General features: G+C 43.5%; 2 protein-coding genes across 2 annotated transcripts; both read right to left on the bottom strand.

The window, feature by feature from the left end:
• Window positions 1-7,852: 7,852 nt before the first annotated feature.
• plk2b (polo-like kinase 2b (Drosophila)) lies at window positions 7,853-13,523 on the bottom strand. The gene is made up of 13 exons (XM_055887189.1): window positions 13,244-13,523; window positions 12,974-13,081; window positions 12,736-12,852; window positions 12,377-12,506; window positions 12,008-12,191; window positions 11,686-11,884; window positions 11,357-11,504; window positions 11,024-11,121; window positions 10,626-10,839; window positions 10,261-10,420; window positions 9,817-9,946; window positions 9,412-9,522; window positions 7,853-9,082 (listed from the first exon to the last, which is right to left on the bottom strand). Exons 1-13 carry the CDS (start codon window positions 13,433-13,435, stop codon window positions 8,891-8,893), a joined length of 1,983 nt encoding a protein of 660 aa, XP_055743164.1. The 5' UTR covers window positions 13,436-13,523; the 3' UTR covers window positions 7,853-8,890.
• Window positions 13,524-15,302: 1,779 nt separating this feature from the next.
• On the bottom strand, window positions 15,303-19,785 carry si:dkey-190g11.3 (uncharacterized protein LOC567059 homolog). The gene is made up of 6 exons (XM_055887193.1): window positions 19,611-19,785; window positions 18,754-18,944; window positions 17,801-17,905; window positions 17,366-17,506; window positions 17,236-17,286; window positions 15,303-17,027 (listed from the first exon to the last, which is right to left on the bottom strand). Exons 2-6 carry the CDS (start codon window positions 18,922-18,924, stop codon window positions 16,857-16,859), a joined length of 639 nt encoding a protein of 212 aa, XP_055743168.1. The 5' UTR covers window positions 18,925-18,944; window positions 19,611-19,785; the 3' UTR covers window positions 15,303-16,856.
• Window positions 19,786-20,930: the final 1,145 nt, after the last annotated feature.

Genomic DNA, 20,930 nt, shown 5'->3' with positions numbered 1-20,930 from the left:
AAGCTGTAAACAGTGATACCTGCCACTGATAATTGTGTTTGCTGCGTAATTGTCTGGCAAGATATCAAGTTTGTCTCTGCTAGACAAACAATTTAATGCCAAAGCCAAATAGCTTTCAGCTGTGTGTGCTTGCTTAAAAACACCATTCATGTTTTGGGAATTAAAAGAAAGCGAGGGCGACTTGAGTTTGGCTTGACAGAACCTTATTAAAACAAATGTAGATTTCATGATGACAAGCAAGAATGGAATGTCACTTCCACAATAATGGATTAACACATTAGAAGGTTGGTCTATCCACGCCCAGTAGTTGACTTTCAACCCTCCTAATTCCAATGTTGACTGTGACATTCACCCAGGAAAAACACTCCCACGTAGCTCATAGACACTGTTGAGTCAGAGAAACACAAGATAAATAAATAGATGATGGTTTTAGATCGATAATACACACTTTTGTCTCCCTGGGAATTTGACCTCAAACTGTCGCCATACTAATATTGCTGTGGCATTTCTATCCTGTTTAGTTGATAAGTGCCAGGCTGATGTGTTCAGGCTGATGTGTTCAGGCTGATGTGTTCAGCCTGATGTGTTCAGCCTGATGTGTTCAGCCTGATGTGTTGAGGCTGATGTGTTCAGTAGTGAAATACAAAAAAAATGATGTGTACTTTAATGATATTGTAGAGATTGAGGGGCAACAGCCAAAGTTTGTCCAAACCTATTGGCGAAGGCCATAGGGTGTTCACATGCAGGGAGGCTACTACAGCATTTGTTGGAAGAACAGGCTTGTAACACACTGCTGTATAAGAACAGTAGCATATTTTCTCCCTGTTTTATGTATTGCTTTCTGAGGGAGAGAAGTTGACCTCTGTGTGGTATGCAGTAGCAGATGCCAGGCTGTTGCCAAATCTAATGAATGTCATTGATTGTTGAGATCCTGTGACAGCAGCAGAATCATTACTTGGGTGGACGGAGAGGAGGGGAAATTTCAGGCAAGTTGCAACTCAATGTGCTGCTAAAACACATCTACAGTATTGTGTTCATAAATCACCACCACAATGTATACAGCAAGCTTGTTTAACACCAGTAAATTAGCCTAACTTTAACATTTAGTCCAACTAACTATCAATACTAGGCTTAATCCTTGTGTTTTGTGCTCGGTGTTGTTCACATTCCAGATGAATCTGCCTCATTGACAGGAAAAGATAAATGCTAGCATGTGACAGATGTATGTCCTGGAGAGGGGAACAGGATATCCCTTCACTTCAAGGAAGTCTGCTCTGCCTCCTGACGTCATACAATGGGAGGAAAAGCAGACCCACCTCTGGAGAGTGGTGGTCAGCCTTGTGCACCTCTCACACCATACTGCTACATTATGCATATTTATGATGCATACATGTTAGATATCAGTCACGCCTGTCATCCGTCAGCCTACAAATACATTGATCTTCTTGTCATAAATACTCATGAACCATGACAGCTGTTACGACACTCCTACAACGCAGGTTGTGTACCAAGTCTTTTCAATTCATTAGTTTGTGATAGATTGTTTCATTCATCCACTACTGTGGATGAGCTGTCAATCATCATTGACTGAAGTGTCAGTCAATGGAGCGGACGTCATCTCTGGGGATACATCGGTTAGGCTGAAGTTACCCATATGCACAGATCTAGGATCAGCTTACACTGCCCAATCCTAAAGTTAACCAATAGAGGGAAAACTGAAAACTGACCTTAGGTCAAGGCCAAGGGAAACTACATCGTACTCAGTTAGGCTCAAGGGATGCTGCCATTTTACTGGCTGGATTTAGCAAGAACTGATTGGCTGGGTATTGGCAGACTGTCATGGCATTGTGGGTACTCACGTGCATACGCATACCCATTTTACTAGCCCTGGTTCTCGTTGCCAACCAGGCCCAGAGGGTAGAGCCAAGCTGAACAGCCATCCCTCCTGCAGTGCCAAGCTGCATGAATGGGCAGGACTAGATACATCCATTAGCTCTGTGTGCCCTGTAAAATACCAGAAGAGAGTACAGTAGAGCTGAATTCTCACATCTAGAACTGTGCTCTGCTCTCTGACATGCACAGGCTTGCATGGAGAGTTTACAATATGCATGAGCCAGATTAAAACCTATTCACTTGTTTTCACTTTTATTATGAGTGGAATGGTTTATATTAACGGTTTGGGATTTGTGATTAAACAATATTAAGGTTAATGCAATATGATCAGAATGTGATTTTGAAAATCTTTGTTTGTTTATTGAGAAGTCTTAATAACTCACACAATGGAATAGGTACAAACTTACAGTTTCATGTCTGGTTCAAAGTTTAGCCTTATATTTATCATCTACATATGTGGCTCTGGTTCAAAGAACGTACAGTTACATACAGCAAAGAGGAACTTAGTAATTGCTTCCTTCCCTCAGTGTGCACTTACCAGTTTTAAAAAATGAGTGTACTGTGGGGAAGAAAGTTACTCCAACTGTGAACTGACGTAATGTTCCCCATTTGGTACTTACTGTTCAGTCTGTAACAATAATCATACGGTATAAAATCCAAGACTCAGAACTTGTGAATTAAACATTATCAAAGGCAGCTTTAATCTTGGAGTCAGGGTAGCAGCATATGAAAATACACTGTTCTATTTGTAGCACAGGCTACTTTAAAGAAGCTGTGAGTCATACTTTCGCCCAGAGAGAACTTTGTGACGATAGTCGAGGGAGAAAGATCCCCTTTGGCACCCTAGCTTAGAGATTCTCTTGCTAAGCCTGTGCACATGTTAGAATTTCTCTGCTGACAATGTGACATGAAGCAGCTTGTGTTTGAAGAAGCTGAAGAACCTGCATAATCTGAAGTGAACAGATTGTTGTCAGACACTGACACTCCCAAGAACATCTTCTGAGCTTAGTCTTTATGTTAGGACTGAACTCCACTATCTAAATGGATTTTTAAATGAGCTAGGCTGCTGTAAATTATTAATGTAGGTTAAGAAATCCTCTAAGATTGTGCAACTGGGCCAGTCTCTTATGCTGACTCAATAACAGTTGGATTAAGGTATCTCTAGAAACTGATCTATGGTCAGTTTGTTATTTTACCCTCTAATTGTTGAGATTAGGATGGAAAGCCGCTCAACGGATCCTAGATCTGTGCCAACCATTGAGGTGGTATCATGCAATCTGTCACGATCGTGTGGTGGATTGACGGACCAAAATGCAGCTTTTGGAAAATAAGCCATCTTCTTTTATTAAACAACACGAAGATGAACACGACACAAAAACACTTTAACAAAATAACAAAACGACCGTGAAGCTACAAACGTTGTGCACATACAAACAGGCTACAAACGTTCTTACATAGACAATTACCCACAACCAATGCTCATGGCTGGCTGACGGATCTGGCTGCTCATGGCTGGCTGACGGATCTGGCTGCTCATGGCTGGCTGACGGATCTGGCTGCTCATGGCTAGCTGACGGATCTGGCTGCTCATGGCTAGCTGACGGATCTGGCTGCTCATGGCTAGCTGACGGATCTGGCTGCTCATGGCTAGCTGACGGATCTGGCTGCTCATGGCTAGCTGACGGATCTGGCTGCTCATGGCTAACTGACGGATCTGGCTGCTCATGGCTAGCTGACGGATCTGGCTGCTCATGGCTAGCTGACGGATCTGGCTGCTCATGGCTAGCTGACGGATCTGGCTGCTCATGGCTAGCTGACGGATCTGGCTGCTCATGGCTGGCTGACGGATCTGGCTGCTCCTGTCTGGTTGGCGGCTCTGGCAGATCCTGTCTGGTTGGCGGCTCTGGCAGATCCTGTCTGGTTGGCGGCTCTGGCAGATCCTGTCTGGTTGGCGGCTCTAGCGGCTCCTGTCTGGCTGGCGGCTCTAGCGGCTCCTGTCTGGCTGGCGGCTCTAGCGGCTCCTGTCTGGCTGGCGGCTCAGTGGGCTCATGGCAGACGGGCGGCTTTGCAGGCTCATGGCAGACGGGCGGCTTTGCAGGCTCATGGCAGACGGATGGCTCAGAGGAGACGGATGGCTCAGATGGCGCTGGGGAGACGGATGGCTCAGATGGCGCTTGGCAGACGGGCAGTTCAGTCATTGCAGTGCAGACGGCAGACTCCTGCCGGCTGAGGCGCACTGTAGGCCTGGTGCGTGGTGCCGGGACTGGTGGCACCGGGCTGGGGACACGCATCTCAGGGCTAGTGCGGGGAGCAGCAACAGGACGCACAGGACTCTGGGGACACACAGGAGGCTTGGTGCGTGGTTTAGACACTGGTGGTAAAGGGCTGGAGACACGCACCATATAGCTAGTGCGCGGAGGAGGCACTGGTGGTACTGGATTGGGGCGGGGAGGTGGCGCCGGAAATACCGGACCGTGCAGGCGTACTGGCTCCCTTGAACGCCGAGCCTGCCCAACCTTACCTGGTTCTATGCTCCCCGTCGCCTGGCCTATGTAGGCGAACCGGGGACACCATGCGTAAGGCTGGTGCCATGTACGCCGGCCCGAGGAGACGCACTGGTGACCAGATGCGTTGGGCCGGCTTCATGACATATGGCTCAACGCTCAGTCTAGCCCGGTCGATACGTGGAGCTGCAATGTACCGAACCGGGCTATGCACGCGTACAGGAGACACCGTGCGCTCTACTGCGTAACACGGTGTCTGCCCGTACTCTCGCTCTCCACGGTAAGTACAGGGAGTAGGCGCAGGTTTCCTACCTGACTTCGCCACACTCCCTTTAAGGCCCCCCCCAAGAAATTTTTGGGTTGTACTCACGGGCTTCCAGCCTTGTCTCCGTGCTGCCTCCTCATATCGCCTCCTCTCGGCTTTCGCTGCCTCCAGCTCTTCACGAGGGAGGCGATATTCTCCAGGTTGATCCCAAGGCCCCTTACCATCCAGTATCTCCTCCCATGTCCAGAAATCCTTTGTGGTTAGGTCCTGTTGCCGCCTTCCATGCCGCTTGGTCCTATGGTGGGTAATTCTGTCACGATCGTGTGGTGGATTGACGGACCAAAATGCAGCTTTTGGAAAATAAGCCATCTTCTTTTATTAAACAACACGAAGATGAACACGACACAAAAACACTTTAACAAAACAACAAAATAACAAAACGACCGTGAAGCTACAAACGTTGTGCACATACAAACAGGCTACAAACGTTCTTACATAGACAATTACCCACAACCAATGAGAGCCTATGGCTACCCTAAATAAGGCTCCCAATCAGAGACAACCGAAATCAGCTGTCTCTAATTGGGAACTCATTCAGGTAACCATAGACTCTCCTAGATAACTAACCACCATAGACAATGCTAAACATCTACACTCAACACAAAACCATATACTACACCCATTAACCCCTTTACCAAATAAACACCCAAAACAACAAAACATAAACATTCCCCATGTCACACCCTGACCTAACTAAAATAATAAAGAAAACAAAGAATAATAAGGCCAGGGCGTGACACAATCATGCATTCTATCCAACATACTATTCCTTTTCTGCAGGATGTTCGACCTCCTGAAATGTGTTTGGATGTGGAGAAGAGGGGGTATATTGGTCTTGGCGTACATGGCATGCATCACATCATTTGATGTCAGCGTTTGGAGTTTATTTGTGTGACTCTGACCGAAGGAACCACCGACTCCAGAGGCTGTCGATGTCAAACCACATGAACTGAGACCTGGAAGTGTCATAAATAATTCCTGTTCCTTCCTCTTGTACTTCCTGCCTTGTCTCGTTGTGTGTTCATGTTTATGTATGAGGAGCATGTATAATTTACATTCAAGACAGTCACTCAAGCATCCCGAGTGGCACATTGCAGTGCTGAGGTGCCTCTACAGCCTGAGGTTTGATCCTCCGACACAATGATGCGGCTGGCTTCCGGGTTAAGCGAGCAGTGTGTTAAGAAACAGTGCAGCTTGGCGCCTCTCCCAAGCCCATTGGAGAGTTGCAGCGATGAGACAAGATTGTAACTAGTAATTGGATATCACAAAATTGGGGAGAAAAATGGGGTACATTTTAAAAAGACAGTCATTCAAGATGGATATCCAAGATAATACATGTTTACCCTGTCTTTACATAATGCCTAGAGGGGCAAAGATATTCGACCACTGCAGATGACTCATCATGTACAGTAATTGAGGTTAGCTGTATACATATTTTCTCTTAACACGCACACACACACACAGTATTCAGTGCCTTGGCTGACAAGGCAACCATTTTAAAGACACTCCACTTTCAGCTCTGAATACCTCATGGTTCACTGACGCTCTCAGGCTCTGCTGTTAATAACAGAACCTGTCAACAACAGACAAGTAATTTTTCAGGAAGGGAATAAATAAGTGGTGGGAAATGTAATCCAGCTCAATGTTAAAACACTATCTCAGTAAACGCTATTATTACGTTATCATTATCATCAATTCTATGCTATGCAATGCTGAACATCTGTGAATTGAAAATGGAGGGTGAGCTAGGGACAGGCCTCGTCAGAACAGAATGGGAAGATGAATAGACAGGCAGAGCTGAGGTCAGAGGCAGGCTGACGAGGAGAACCACGTCAAGGACCAGGCTGTCACTAGGACTGTATGTCTCTCTCTCTTACGTAACCAAAGTCTTTCCCATAGAAATAGAATTCTTGATCGAGCTCTACCTGTTTCTATGGATACGAAGTCAAACAAGGTGAAAGCAAATATCATACAATTACGAATGAGTAATTCAATAGGATCTCTATGGGAAAGATGATCTTAAATAGTCAAACAGGAACATCAAGCACTGATGCAATAATAACCGTGGCATAATTTTACTACATTTATTTTTATGAATTAATTTAACCATTATTTAATCAGGGAGTCATAGTGACACCAAGGTCTCTTTTACAGATGAGCCCTGAATTACAGAAATGACAAAATATACACATATCAAAATATAAATACCACAAGCAAGCAGAAAGAAAAACAGTCATAAAAAAACTAACTAATTTATCAGTAATAAGGTCCTCAATCAGCTTTCTGAATTGCCCTAGAGGCACTAAAACATCACATTTAAGAACATTTTAAAGATTGTTTCACAAATAAGGTGCAAGAAAACTAAAACCTGATTTACCTAACTCAGTAGAGACCAAAATAATTTCCAGAGTTAACATCCCTGAGACTGGGTGTGGAAACTCATAAGTCTAAAGTGTAGTGATGATGTTAGGTACAGGGGGAGTTTTTGTAAAAGGGGGGTTGTCCTTACAAAGCAACTTTGAACGGCTATCAATTGAGAAAGCAAAAGAATGGACAATCTGAAAGTATAAATTCAATATATTCTCAAGCATTACACTCATCCACCCTTACCTTCATATACCTTTACCATCCACCCTCACAACAACCAATTCAATCAGCTATTTCCGGTGAGGAAATAGAAGTAATGTGTTATTTTCCAGCTCCAATGTCAATGTGACCAATGCTGCACTCTGAATCATTGTCAAGCTTCCTCAATTCACCAAAGTGCTTTAACAGACCCTCACATCCCTCCTCTGTTCCCTGACATGTGAATGTGCTGGAAACTGGTAACATGATGGGAAACTAGTAAAAATGTAACTGTAGGAATGTAAATGCAAGTGAGTTTAAAGTATAATGTATTGCCTGAGGCTTTGTGGAATTCATTCTGTCAGTATTTCAAAGTTCTCTATCAAAACACCCGGGAAACGTTTTACACCTGGGGAGAGTTTCACTAAGACAGGTCGTTTTTTGTATCTCTAAGAATAGCAACCATTTTATAGCAATCTTTAAAACACAATTCAACCATAAACGCTTGAAATGAAGACAGACCATTTGATATGTGCAAACCCCAATAATGCAGTATCACAGAACATATTTTTTGAAAAAGTTGTATATTTATTAAATACTTCACTTTTGTACACAATAAGTTATTTTTTTCCAATGTCTAACAGTGTAATGGCTCTTCTTGTATGATCAACATCATTCTCCCCCTCCTTCACAGTAAAACAGCCATGTCCATCTGTCCTCACAGAGAATGAATCACAGTTTGAAGTTAGCTAGTGTTTCTCCCCACACACAGCCTCCCCTCCCTCTGCAGAAGTGCTGTGTACATTACAGTCCTCTAGTGTAGGGTGTCCCAAACTCAGTCCTGGGGCCACTTTGTTTTTTGCCCTAGCATTACACAGCTGATTCAAATAATCAAAGCTTGATGATGAATTGGTTATTTGAATCAGCTGTGTAGTGCTAGGACAAAAAAACAAAACGTGCTCCCAGGGGAGGCCCCAGGATCAGGTTTGAAGCATCCATCAGCCCTTATGGTTCTACTTTCATTAGAAAAATAACAATAACATAACAGTTTTATGTGGGTCCAGCCCAGTGTTACTGTCCTCTTCACTTCCACACTCTTCCTCAAAAACAGATGGTTTTCACATTCGTACCTCCATCCCCTCATCATAACATAACATCCAATCATCTTATCCTCCGATTATCAACATACACATCAGCCCTTTTCTGTTCAAAGTCCTTGTGCTCAATACACTGTCCTTTCCAGAGCCTCTCCATCCAGATTCAGCTGCACCTCTGCTGATAGATTGGCAAAGGTTACCAATCGGTAGTCCATTGCTTTACACAGGTCCGACCCCATTCACTGTCCCACCACCTGCCGCTGCTACCTAATTCAGTTTCAGCGCTGCAGTAGCATGTTGATGACTGTCCGGCTGTATAAACGGTTCCCCGCGTGGTGCTGCTACCTGGTTCAGTTTCAGCGCTGCAGTAGCATGTTGATGACTGTCCGGCTGTATAAACGGTTCCCCGCGTGGTGCTGCTACCTGGTTCAGTTTCAGCGCTGCAGTAGCATGTTGATGACTGTCCGGCTCTATAAACGGTTCCCCGCGTGGTGCTGCTACCTGGTTCAGTTGCAGCGCTGCAGCAGCATGTTGAGTGAGTACTCCATGCGTTGGCGCAGGTCTGCGGGGCAGCCGGAGGTGAGCAGGGAGCTCAGTCTGAAGGTGGAGGACACACGCTCCTCGTTGATGTATGTCAGCATGTACTCCTCCCTCTGGGTGCACAGGATGATCTTGGTGTGGTCGTGGTAGAAGTTGACCTGTTAGAGAAAGATATGGATATATATGGTTTAATAAAGTACTGAAAATACAACAAATAACATAATACCAACATTACTGTAGATTGTCTCATATTTGACCCCCTGGGAAACTGATGAACAGTGTGCCTGAAATCTGGAATAAGTACATTTGGGTTCTTATCTGAAAATATATCTATGAGTCTATAGAAGACAATAACTGATTTGAATATTTAGCTGATGTATGTGTTATGCATTTACATTAAGTGTTCTGTGGATTTACCATAGCTGCACTGTGTCATGTGTTTCTTGGTTGAGAGTAATATTTTGGCTGTGATGATGTGTGCGTTTACCTGAAACGTGCCGTCGTTGAAGAGCATCATGAGGGCACGGTCAGACTTGAGCCACTGCAGCAGGTAGAGTCTGGGCATGTGTGTGTCTGGCTGGCTCACCAAGTCTCCACCCTACACAGCAAACACAGGAACAGGTTTAATCATTCGACTGAGAGAAGACTAGGAAAAAAGAAAGAGGAGGAGGAGAGAAAAGACGACAGAGGGAGAGAGCAGTACAGGAAAGGAGAGGGGGCAGGAAAGGAGAGTGGAGTGGAGGACAGGAAAGGAGGATTTTGGGGGGAAATGGTAACAGTAGGAAGAAATTACTGAGAGGATAGATAGAATAGAGAGATTGTCAAAGATAGGATCATCAGGAAAGGAAAAGAGGAATAGAGGATGAGAGGAGAGGCTAGAGGCTAGACTTACATCCATCAGGTTCTCTTCCATGTAGTGGGCAAAGTACTTGAGGACGGTCACCTGACCTACAAAGTGCTCAGGCACGTCAGATGTGGAGAACACAGAGCACTGACCCAACTCAGCATAGTAGTGGACAGTCCTACAGATAGAGAGAAGAGACAGAGGGAAAAGAGGGTTACCAACCAAAATAAACACTTGCAGGTTTCTGAAGGACAAGATGCATGCCAAACAGATGTATTTATCAGTATGACATCAAAAAGACCTCCTCTGTCGCTTACTTTTTGTTGACTTTTACATCTGAAGCCGGCAATACTTTCCACTTCTGTTTATTTACACCCCTTAAGCACTTTGATGTTCAATCTGACAGCTGAATGTTAAAACCCATAGAGCCTTAACAATCTCCAACTAAGGTATGAGTGATGTGTTGTGTAATAAAGAGAACAGAGTACGCACTTCTTGTCTGCGAGGAGGCTCATGTGTGTCCCGTTGTTGAACAGAACGCCCACTATGTGGTCTGAGAGCTGGTAGCCAAAGCCATACTTGTTGGAGTAGTCCACCCACTTAGTGACCCACTGCAGGTTACTGCACTCTGTCCCTTTGGGGATGTCATCCGCTAGAGACAGAAAGGTAGTTGTGATTAAAACATAATTCAACCATATGCAATAACAAAGGGAGTCCCACTTTATCATATTAAGTTACATTGATGTTGGAATCATTTCTTTACATGGTAGTAAGTACTACAGTATAATTACATTGTACCTGCCTTATATCAACAAAATCATGTCTCATCTCCAGGAATATAAGTGCATTAGGCTTACCTTTGGGCATGTTTTCCAGGCATCCTCTGAGAACGCTGGTGATTGTCTCAGCCACACTGCCAGTGGTGCTGTCCTCAAGACATTCGCTACTGCTGCTGCAGCTACCCAGACTGCCCCTGACAATAAGCCGGATGGTGTCTCGCGTCGTCGGGGGCAGGCCCTCTGTTGCCGGGGCGACAGGCCTCCCATTAGATGGTGACGGTGGCCTTCCATCCTGAGGTGAGGAGAAAGAGGGATGGGTTAAATAACATGGCCTCACACTTTCCTTTATAATGATTCTGTATTTCCTCATAGAATTGCTTTTCCATAATCTGACTTTTCACTACTCCCCTAACTTCACTTTCTATTTGATTTCATCATGACTATCATGGTCAAATAGAGAGTGATGAGCTTCTCACCTCAGTCATCTGTTTGCTCTGCTGCTGCTGGCTGATAACCGTCTTCTTCAGGTCATGTCGAAGCTTGTAGATCTCCTCTTCCTCTTTGGTGAGTTTATCTACCAGAGACAACACACAGTCAGCAAATATTCTGGATGGCCTCACTCTGCAGCCTCTCATTCATACCAGATGTGTGATTAGTTAGTAAATATGCCAAAAACGCTCATGATACATCAGTGGATTTACGACACCACAGCTTTAATCACCACTTGTTAATTAGCAAATTTGAACTGATTTAAGAATTGGCGACATTGGCTAAGGCTGTCTTATGAGGAGAATGATTGATATACTCACTCAGAGTCTCGTAGTATTTGACCTTGTCTCTCTTCCCGCCGAAGAGGGCAGCCGCAGCCTTCTTGAAGAAGCTCTTGGCAGGGCTGGAGATGTGGAACTCTGGAGCGGAGTGGCAGCAACTAGCAGGAAGACGCTCTGGCACAAAACCCTGGAAGGACGGAGAGAGGGGGAGAGCGAGATGTTAGGAGAATGAAAAAGTGCAGATAGACGAATAATCATATCATAAGTAGGAAACAGAATGTTAAAACAAAATGTGATTTGCAGTCTCATGCTCCATAAGGTACAGAGAGAGCAAGAGAGAGAGGCTGAGTGAGGGCTCGCTAACTCACCTGTGAGAAGAAATCATGGCGCAGTATGTGGTCCAGGTGAGGTCGGTCCTCCGGGGCCTTGGCCAGGAGGCTGGAGATGAGCTGTTTGGCCTGGGGCGACAGGGAGGAGGGCAGGGAGTAACGCGCCTCCCGGATACACCTGTACGTCTCCTTCAGATTGGTGGTCTCGAACGGGGGTCTGCCCAGGAGCATGGTGTACCTGGAGAACGGAGGGGAGATTTAGTTGGTGACTGGTTGTCATAACAGTGTATTTACATATGGAATGGAATTTTACAAAGCCATCTATTGACAAAAAACTCGAAATAAAATAGAATGTACTCACATGACACAACCCAGGGCCCAGACGTCTGATTCACAGCCGTGGCCCTGCTTGTTGAGCACCTCAGGGGACAGGTAGTTGGGTGTCCCACAGATGGTCTTCCTCCTGTTACCAGCAGGCTCTAGCTTGGCAGCCAGCCCAAAGTCTCCCACCTTCAGCTCCATCGACTCACTCACAAAGAAGTTACCTAGGAGGGGAGAAGAAGATTACAAATATTATACCATTTACTGAGTCATCAATAACATAAATTGGTTGGTTTACAGATTGACAGGTGAAGGTTGCAGGTTTGAATCCCTCTGCACAGTGCTTGGCAAAGCCAATTGAATGATAACGACTCTGGCTTCTATTGTGTCTCTTGCCATAGATGCTTACCAAGTTTGAGGTCTCTGTGTAGGATATCTTGTTCATGCAGGTACTTCAGCCCTGAGACGATCTGACGGAGGTAGTATCGCACTTCAGGCTCTGTGAGCACTTTGCGCGCCTTCAGGATATGTGCCAAAGACTGTACAAAGATAACATGGGAATAAATATTAGATCAGTCAAGGCAGTCTATGGAAAATAAGAACATCTCTTTCACATTAGCCAGAAATTGTATTATTTTTTGTTTCCCCATTTTATGCCTGCTGCCCAGTAATGGCTGTAGTTTTGAGGTGCTGCTACTGTATGCAGGAATTTCTCAATCCAGTTCAGTAATAAAGGCTTAGTATTCAAGTGTAGCAGTTAACACTCACTCTTCTACTGCAGTATTCCAGGAGGATGTAGATGTTATCTTTATCCTCGAAATGATGGTAAAAGTGCACGATGTGTTTATGGTGGAGAACTCTGTGTAGCTCGATTTCCCTATCAATCTATGGAGAAGATATATCATAGTGATTATTAAAAGCAATTAATTAACCAAAAGTCCTGGACATTCAGTTTCAATCTATATAGACATTATAATACATGATGAATAGTGGTGCGCGCTCTTACCTTTTCCCGTTGGTGCGGTTTGGAGACGCGCGTGTGGGGAATAATTTTCGCTGCATAAACTTTACTCGTGGACAGGTCGGTCATCTCATAGCACTTGGCGAAACCTCCCTGAAAATAAAATAACACAATCATATTGATAAGCATATTTACCAGGTTCCTTTAAAGTGTCCATGCTTTGGAATAACAGTGTACTATTCCCAAAGTAGACAGTTATAAAGAACAGTTTATCTTTGCGTAATTTGCGTGTTTCTGTAATTCACTGATGGCTACCTTTCCCAGAACTTTCCCACGGCAGTAACATTTCCCGGTGGCAGGATCCGTGATAATCTTCGACATCTCTGCAGGTGCATGACCGTGGTCCTCAGTTCTCTTTCTCCGCAGTTCACAGGAACCGGGTTGGTTGGGCTCGTACATCCTGTTGCTATTCGTCGGCTGTTGAGAGATATTCCTCAGTAATTCCATAGCGAGGTGATGACTTGGTCGTACTCTGAATGCAGTCAAGAGTGCTTGGGTTTATATGCAGCCTGGTCTCATTGACTAGCCAGAATGATATCGTAGGCCCCGCCCCTTTGTCTGGCTGGCTCTACGACGTCACTCTAGAGGTCCGGTAGAGTTCCCTCACAGTCAGGACTGGCATGTCAATGACTGGTGTTAATATGCTTACGATAAAGGAAAAGGCTTGGATAAAAAGAAAAATATTTACCCAATCTTGCAATGCTAAATATTAATAATCATCATCATTATAATCTTCATCATTACCATTACATCATCATCAACACCATATACTCAGTGTTAAGGTGTTTATATACCACACTTATATCAAGCACAAGCAAAATCTTGATATCATCTAATCAAATCTGATAGTTGGGTGAATCAGTGATGAAAACCAAATGGTTAAATCATGTGTTCTGTATGTACAGTATTAATCAATCAATCAATCAATCAATCAATCAAATGTATTTATATTACCCTTTTTACATCAGCCGATGTCACAAGTGCTATACAGAAACCCAGCCTAAAACCCCAAACAGCAAGCAATGCAGAAGTTTATTTATTTATTTAACTAGGCAAGTCAGTTAAGAACAAATTCTTATTTACAATGACCGCCTAGGAACGGTGTTCAGGGGCAGAACAGATATTTACCTTGTCAGCTTGGGGATTCGATCTAGCAACCTTTCTGTTACTGGCCCAACACTCTAACCACAAGGCTACCTGTTGCACCATGTAGAAGCATGGGGGCTAGGAAAAACACCCTAGAAAGGTAGGGACCTAGGAAGAAACCTAGAAAGGAACCAGGCTCTGAGGGGTGGCCAGTCCTCTTCTGGCTGTGCCGGGTTGAAATTATAACAGTACATGGCAAAGATCTTCAAATGTTCATAGATTACCAGCAGGGTCAAATAATAATAATAATCACAGTGGTTGTAGAGGGTGCAACAGGTCAGCACCTCAGGAGCAAATGTCAGTTGGCTTTTCATAGCCGAGCATTCAGAGTTAGAAACAGCAGTATGTGTTGTAAAATCATATACATTGCTACAGCGCATATAAATGCTACAAAATTGTGAGTGTAAATTAATACAACTGTGGCTTTCTGCCACTCTGATTTTAATTTGAGGTTCTAGCACCATCAGGTGGTTATTTTACAGTCCTCCAGGTTGGAATATAGTTTTACGATCTGCCAGTATGTCAGAGCAGATTACCATAGTTCCTGGGCACAGCCATGGGTACTCTGTGGTGTACAGCAGAGCCCTCTGCAGGCTTTAGATCTGTGGGTTATGATCACATTGACCCAGGCTCCCAGTGGAGACCGTGTGCCGCCTTGATTTCCAAATGGCACCCTATTCCCTACATAACACACTACTTTTGACAAGATACCGATGCACCCTGGTAAAAAGTAATGCACTATATAAGAAATAGGGTGCCATTTGGGATGTACCACCTTCCCACCTCCTGTGAGACTGCTTCTGTCTGCTGACTAAGGGGGAGACATGCACGTGGGACGTGCAAAGCCTCCACCCCCTCCACATCTAAACAACAGGAGTTGGCTTAAGAATTTGCCCGTGCTTCCCTCACTTGTCTACTACTGTTCCTCTGCTCTCTCCTGCCTGCTTGGCATGTGGAAAGACAATACAATTAACGTGCCTTTTTAGTTAGAGGGGATGATATGATATGAAGTCAGACAAATGCTGTGCTCTCTACTGTATGTCCTGCTCCAATCTCTATATCATTGCACACTGGCCAGTGCAGTGATCAGCTTGGATAACTAATGCTCTTCTAGCTTTTTCCATAGTAGCCTCCTGTAACTCAGTGGAAGTGAAAATGACTAGGCCAACAGAATGGACATTTTATAACACAATAACCCAGCTGGGAACAAAAAACATTGTCAAAATCATCCAGAAAATAGAATTGTATTAATTTCTCTCAGTTTGCAACCTTACTTTCACACCACAGTGGGAAAGACTAATTTACATAATTACTTCAAATGCTCTGCATATTTGTTCACACAGGACATACAGTATCTGGCACCTGGTTTAATAACAGTGTAAGGACATGTTTATAATTCCCTTCCTTTACATGTGACCAATGAAGCTTGGCACACACCTCGCCCTTCATATATTGTTCAATAAATCAACAAACTGCTCTTGCTAGTATTACAATGTGTGGATGAAGCTCTTAATTTGGCATTAGTGAAAACACGAGATGAACTGCTACAAAAAAGACCCACTAAAGCTAAAGAACACTCTGTAATGTTCACCTCCACATATACTTTGAACTCGCGCAAAGTGGGAGATGCTGTCAAGAAACACGGGCATGTTTTATGATCAGACCCAGCTTTGCCAACTGAATTTAAGAATCCACGATTTATTGTATATAGGAGGTAGCAATTTACACGAGAAATTGGTCCATGCCAACTACCAGCCACAAAAGAAAATGAGCCGGGCTCTTTAACGCCCTCTTCCGAATGGTAACTATAAATGCAGAGGTTGTGCACAGTGCAACAATATAATGAAGTGTGAATATTTCTGCCACCCACATACAAGAAAACGGTTCCAAATAAATGACATTATTACGTGCTCTACCACCCATGTTATTTACCTTATTAAATGTCCATGTGGGCTGTGTTCTGTAGGTAAAACCTCTGGTTCTCTCAAACAGACAATTAGTGAACGTAATAGTTCAATCAGGAGAAATGACAGGTATTATCTAGTCACAGTGCATTTTAAAGACCAAAAACATGACATTTCTACCTTTTGAATTTGTGGCATAGAGAAAGTTAAGATATCAGACATGGGAGGCGATATAAATAACACTCTGAGCTAAAGACAATGTTTTGGGATTTTCACCCTCCAGACATTATTTCCTAAAGGTCTTAATGATGAAATGCCTTTATACATTATGTTGTAAATGTGAACATGAATTAATGCCACCATTTCAAATTACTCTGATTTTCTTGCGCTGTAACCAATGATTTATGAAAACTTGCTTGATGGGTTGATGTCCTCATTGTGGTTTTACAGACGTGTTTAATATGTTTTATGTAAACACTTAAGTAAGCGTTACCAAATATAACAATGTGCATTTCATAAATATTCGAATAAATTTTCCCTCAACTCCAATCCCATTCGATGCATTGAACAGATGTGAGTGGAGCTATGTCTACATAAGGGTGTAAAACCATTTTTTTAACACAAAAGCTCTGAGGAAGGACATGAGGCCGATATGTAGAGCTTAGTAAAGAGCAGTGATACTATCAAGAGCAGTGTGCGGGTTTCTTTTTTTCTCTCATCTTGTTCAACTGTTAATTAGCATATATTGGGTTTGGTGTGAACCAGTGAACGACATTAGGATTAATCCAGTCATCGATGCACAGTATAAGGTCATAGGGTCATGCCTGGCCCAGGGCTGAGCGTACAGTGCTGATGTCATAGGCCCAGGCCTGGTCGAGGCCGTCGCCCTGCGATGCTTGGTGGGGCCACTGGGGGAAGGGGAAGCGGCAGGCGACGACACACGCGTCATCAGGAAGCTCCCTCAGAAGCTTCTCACCCAGCACCTCCATCTGAGGACCAATCAGAGATGCTGGTTTTAGTCATCAACCAATCAGATCAATACTCTCTTGTCAAATGATCCAGCACACCCAATAATTTCTGAGTTAAGACTGTTTGAATATAATTTAGTTATTAAAAATCTAATTGTAGAACTAATCGTATTATAAGAGCAGGAATTGTTCTTTCTCTGCGGAGGCCTTGCATGGATAGAACGCTTACCAATCCTGGGGCTAGGAATACAGTCACGTTGTTGTAGTTTGACAAATCAGTCTGTCAAATGAAAGAGAGAAAACACATTTAGTAAAGAGTATGTGTCTAATAAACACAATGTTAAAGAAGTATACTGTACCTTCCAGAAGTCCTTGTTGACAAAGTTTGCCTGGCTGGGTGCTACTCCTGTCCAGCGTGCCTTCACTCTAGCATATGCCAGCAACATGGAGTTGATCTCAAATCCAGTACACTGGAGGCCAACAGAGTAGGCAGCAAACACCTAAGACAAGAAGGTAGATGAAAGTTGAGTCATACAACTAACTAACACTGCAGCAAAAGAGTGACTCCACTATAATTTGTCTGTTGCTTGTTGTTCTCGCCACACAAGATCCCTTGCTAGAACAGAGAGAAAAGTGTCAGAGAGAAAAGTGTCAGACTCGGAATGTGTCCCAAATGGCATCTTATCCCCTATATAGTCCACTAAGAAGTACACAATATAGGGGAGAGGGTGCTATTTGGAACACAGACTCTATTGTTCATAGCACAGTGTTTTATTTCACCAGAGCTAACTCACCAGTCTCCCGTCTCCTGATCCCAGATCAACTAGTTGGCCTCTGCGTCCCTCCAGCAGCTGCATGGCGTTTACGATCTGAGCTTTACTCGAGGGCAGGTAAGGCACCTGTATGAAAATAATATTGCCAGTCAATAATATTGGCCATAATATGGGAGATGGTTAGCCTGGTCCCAGAACTCTTTGTATTTTTTCTAACTCCATTGGTCATTGTCCAGCCAAACATGACATCGATTGACAAGAAGTTGGCATGCAGCACAAACAGACTGGGACTCAGGCTAGGGGACGGGGTATGTGGGAGATGCCACTGAGTTGTATATCTCCTTAATTGGTTCTAGGTAGGACATACTTATCCCTTGGGGTTTTCCAGTTGTAGACTAATACAGCACTACTTTAAAAAAACAAAGGCAAGGGGATTGAATGGAGCCTGCCTAATGTCATCAATTCAGCTGCATAGGTGGAAAAAGCCTTGCAAAGGGCCTTGCACATACAAGATGAGACATCAATGACCCAGCCAAGACCAAAACAAGACCCAGCCAAGACATTCATACAAAGGGTTGTAAACATGTGGCAATCCAATCTATCTTCCATTCTTTATGGCCCTGACCGTCTGCCCCCCCCCCCCAATCCCTTGGTTTGTATTACCCCAATTCGTGATCAACTGTGCCTGACGATAAAGTGCTCTTGTCTGATGATGATGAACTGATGGTGAAGAGAGTAGCACAGTCTCCATTAATCAAAAACACTGCATCATGGCGTAATTGGAAAAAACATCCAACAAATATTTAACTTACCAAATTGTTCTTCTAAAAATATTTGACACCCCTTTCTCAATTTGAAGGCACCATGAAACACACATGGAGCATTCCAAGACAAGCAGCAAAGCATTCTTAAGAGTATTACTGTTTGTTGATTTCACTGCCCTTCCTGAGCACATTCATGTGCATGAGATATACCTTGAGTCTTCTTGGCACTTTGCGGAAGCCAGGAAGGGCAAACATAGTCCACATCCCGTAGAGGCCAGCGAGCAAAGCCCCAGTAGCAACTGTCAGGATGGGGTTGTCCTTACTGCTATGGACCATCCTGGAGCCTTGATCCTGGAGAATGAATTCTGTGGAGTCCTCCATGATAAACTGTCTCTATTAGGCTACATAAAGCAGTGGTTAGCATCCATATTTGTACTGTACTAGGCCAATCAAAACAGCAGAGGCAACAGTCAGGTGGACAGGGATAGGCTTAATGTCTTGATTCATTGTTTATTTATGACACAATCATAAATAAATACCTGAACACAAAAGTTGTTACCGGTATTCAAAGTAGTTGTAAAGCAATGCAAATAGTTTCTCTGATATTGACATTTGCAACATGTCATTGCCATCGACAATTAATAAAGTAATTCAATAGACATGCAAGAATTCAAGCCCCCAGCAGAGGGTGCAATAGTGATATATGATCGTGCAAAGCACTTTCTAGAAAACTTTTGTTTACGAAACTCGTCATCAAAATCTTTTCAAACATAACAATTGTTCAAAGCGAACCTGCTACTATATCAATGCATGCGTTAATATTGGTGAGTTGATCATTACCCAAGATGTTTCGCAAGATATTCCCCACATATGTTATACACGTTGATTCTGTAAGCCTATGTATGTTTTATAGAACATTTTGCAGACACATTTGGAGACGAGAAAACATGTGTTGTAATATTATTGTACGACATAAATTGGTTACTTAAGATAATTGCACAAATTGTTGCACAAATAGGCTACAATTTAGTAAACCACGCACATTAGGCTTTGCAACTGCGACCTACCTGACGCGCCCCCGTCTCAGCAATCCCTTATTTTATAGGGCAATGAGCCATCCAGGCGGTCAGTAGACATCCATCAAAAGGCCAAACGCTTTATTCCCGCCCATGAGTCATTAATAAATAACACACCCAATCACATCCGTTCCCGGTACATGGATAGGTAATTTGCATTCCAAAACTGAGGTTACCAACAACTAAAGAATGGGTAGTGGCCACGCTACAGCCAATGAAATTGCCTGTCTATCTTATTATGTAACCGTTGTTGTGTCTGGTAGTGTCGTTAAGTAACCCAATATAACATTTTAATCAGATATATTGTCTGAAACACTTATATTTTACATAACACAGTCTAGTCAGATGTTGGCCAATATAATTTGGCTTTATAGGCAACATGGAAGACTTCAAAGTCATATTTATTTTCATAATGGCACTAGACGTGTCATTACTTTTTCCTGTTTCTCCAGTTTTGCCTTTCGTCTGCAGCACCTTCACAAATCAGCTTTGGGTGTGCAGTAGATTCAGCCTATTATCATAATAGCATGTGCAAAAATACAGAGGGTTATTGTGACCAGACTAGTCTGACAACCTGATTCCTCCCAGCATTTTGTTCTCCTCAGGACTCTAAGAAATAGCAACATAGATTAGGTGTGGTCTAGTTGATCACAATAGTAACCATGGGATAGCATGGTCCCAGAATGGTTTGTACTCTTGACAACTCCATTGCTGGCATTGTTTGTCATGGCCATGAGTGACAGGGAGGTGGCATGAAAGCACAAACAGACTGACACTCAGGCGAGTCAGACCAGAAATAGCAACAGAGAACAGGTGCGGTCCAGTTGTCTAGAACAGTAGCCATGTGAGCCTGGCACAGATGATAAATGGGCTGAATGAAATGTGGAGGGGCTGTTGACTATGATGACATATTATTGTATATTGGTAATGGAAAGGGGGATACCTAGTTAGTTGTACAACTGAATGCATTCAACTGAAATGTGTCTTATGCATTTAACCCAACCCCTCTGAATCAGAGAGGTGCGGGGGGCTGCCTTAATCGACATCCATATATACACTACCGTTCAAAAGTTTGGGGTCACTTAGAAATGTACTTGTTTTTGAAAGAACAGCACATTTGTTGTCCATTAAAATAAGATCAAATTGGTCAGAAATACAGTGTAGACATTGTTAATTGTAAATTACTATTTACTATAATTACTATCCAAGTTTGTGTGACATTGGCACAATATTTCCCACATTTTCTAACACCCCCCATCCAAGGTTTAAAGTCAATATTGCAAATCTCATAAAGGCCATACCTAGATGTTT

This window comes from Salvelinus fontinalis, chromosome 28, assembly GCF_029448725.1.
Source record: "Salvelinus fontinalis isolate EN_2023a chromosome 28, ASM2944872v1, whole genome shotgun sequence".
NCBI classification, from domain to species: Eukaryota; Metazoa; Chordata; class Actinopteri; order Salmoniformes; family Salmonidae; genus Salvelinus; species Salvelinus fontinalis.
This window is presented reverse-complemented; position numbering and strand designations above follow the sequence as displayed.

What these genes read in the sequence shown, in the direction of transcription:
- plk2b (XM_055887189.1), bottom strand. Translation starts at nt 13,435, where the DNA reads ATGGAATTACTGAGGAATATCTCTCAACAGCCGACGAATAGCAACAGG. An exon ending in TGGGCCCTGGGTTGTGTCAT is followed by an intron (nt 11,885 to 12,007) that starts GTGAGTACATTC and finishes TCCGTTCTCCAG; the next exon opens with GTACACCATGCTCCTGGGCA. An exon ending in TGGAAGAGAACCTGATGGAT is followed by an intron (nt 9,523 to 9,816) that starts GTAAGTCTAGCC and finishes TTTGCTGTGTAG; the next exon opens with GGTGGAGACTTGGTGAGCCA.
- si:dkey-190g11.3 (XM_055887193.1), bottom strand. Translation starts at nt 18,924, where the DNA reads ATGGAGGACTCCACAGAATTCATTCTCCAGGATCAAGGCTCCAGGATG. An exon ending in TCAACAAGGACTTCTGGAAG is followed by an intron (nt 17,287 to 17,365) that starts GTACAGTATACT and finishes TTCATTTGACAG; the next exon opens with ACTGATTTGTCAAACTACAA. An exon ending in TATTCCTAGCCCCAGGATTG is followed by an intron (nt 17,028 to 17,235) that starts GTAAGCGTTCTA and finishes ATTGGTCCTCAG; the next exon opens with ATGGAGGTGCTGGGTGAGAA.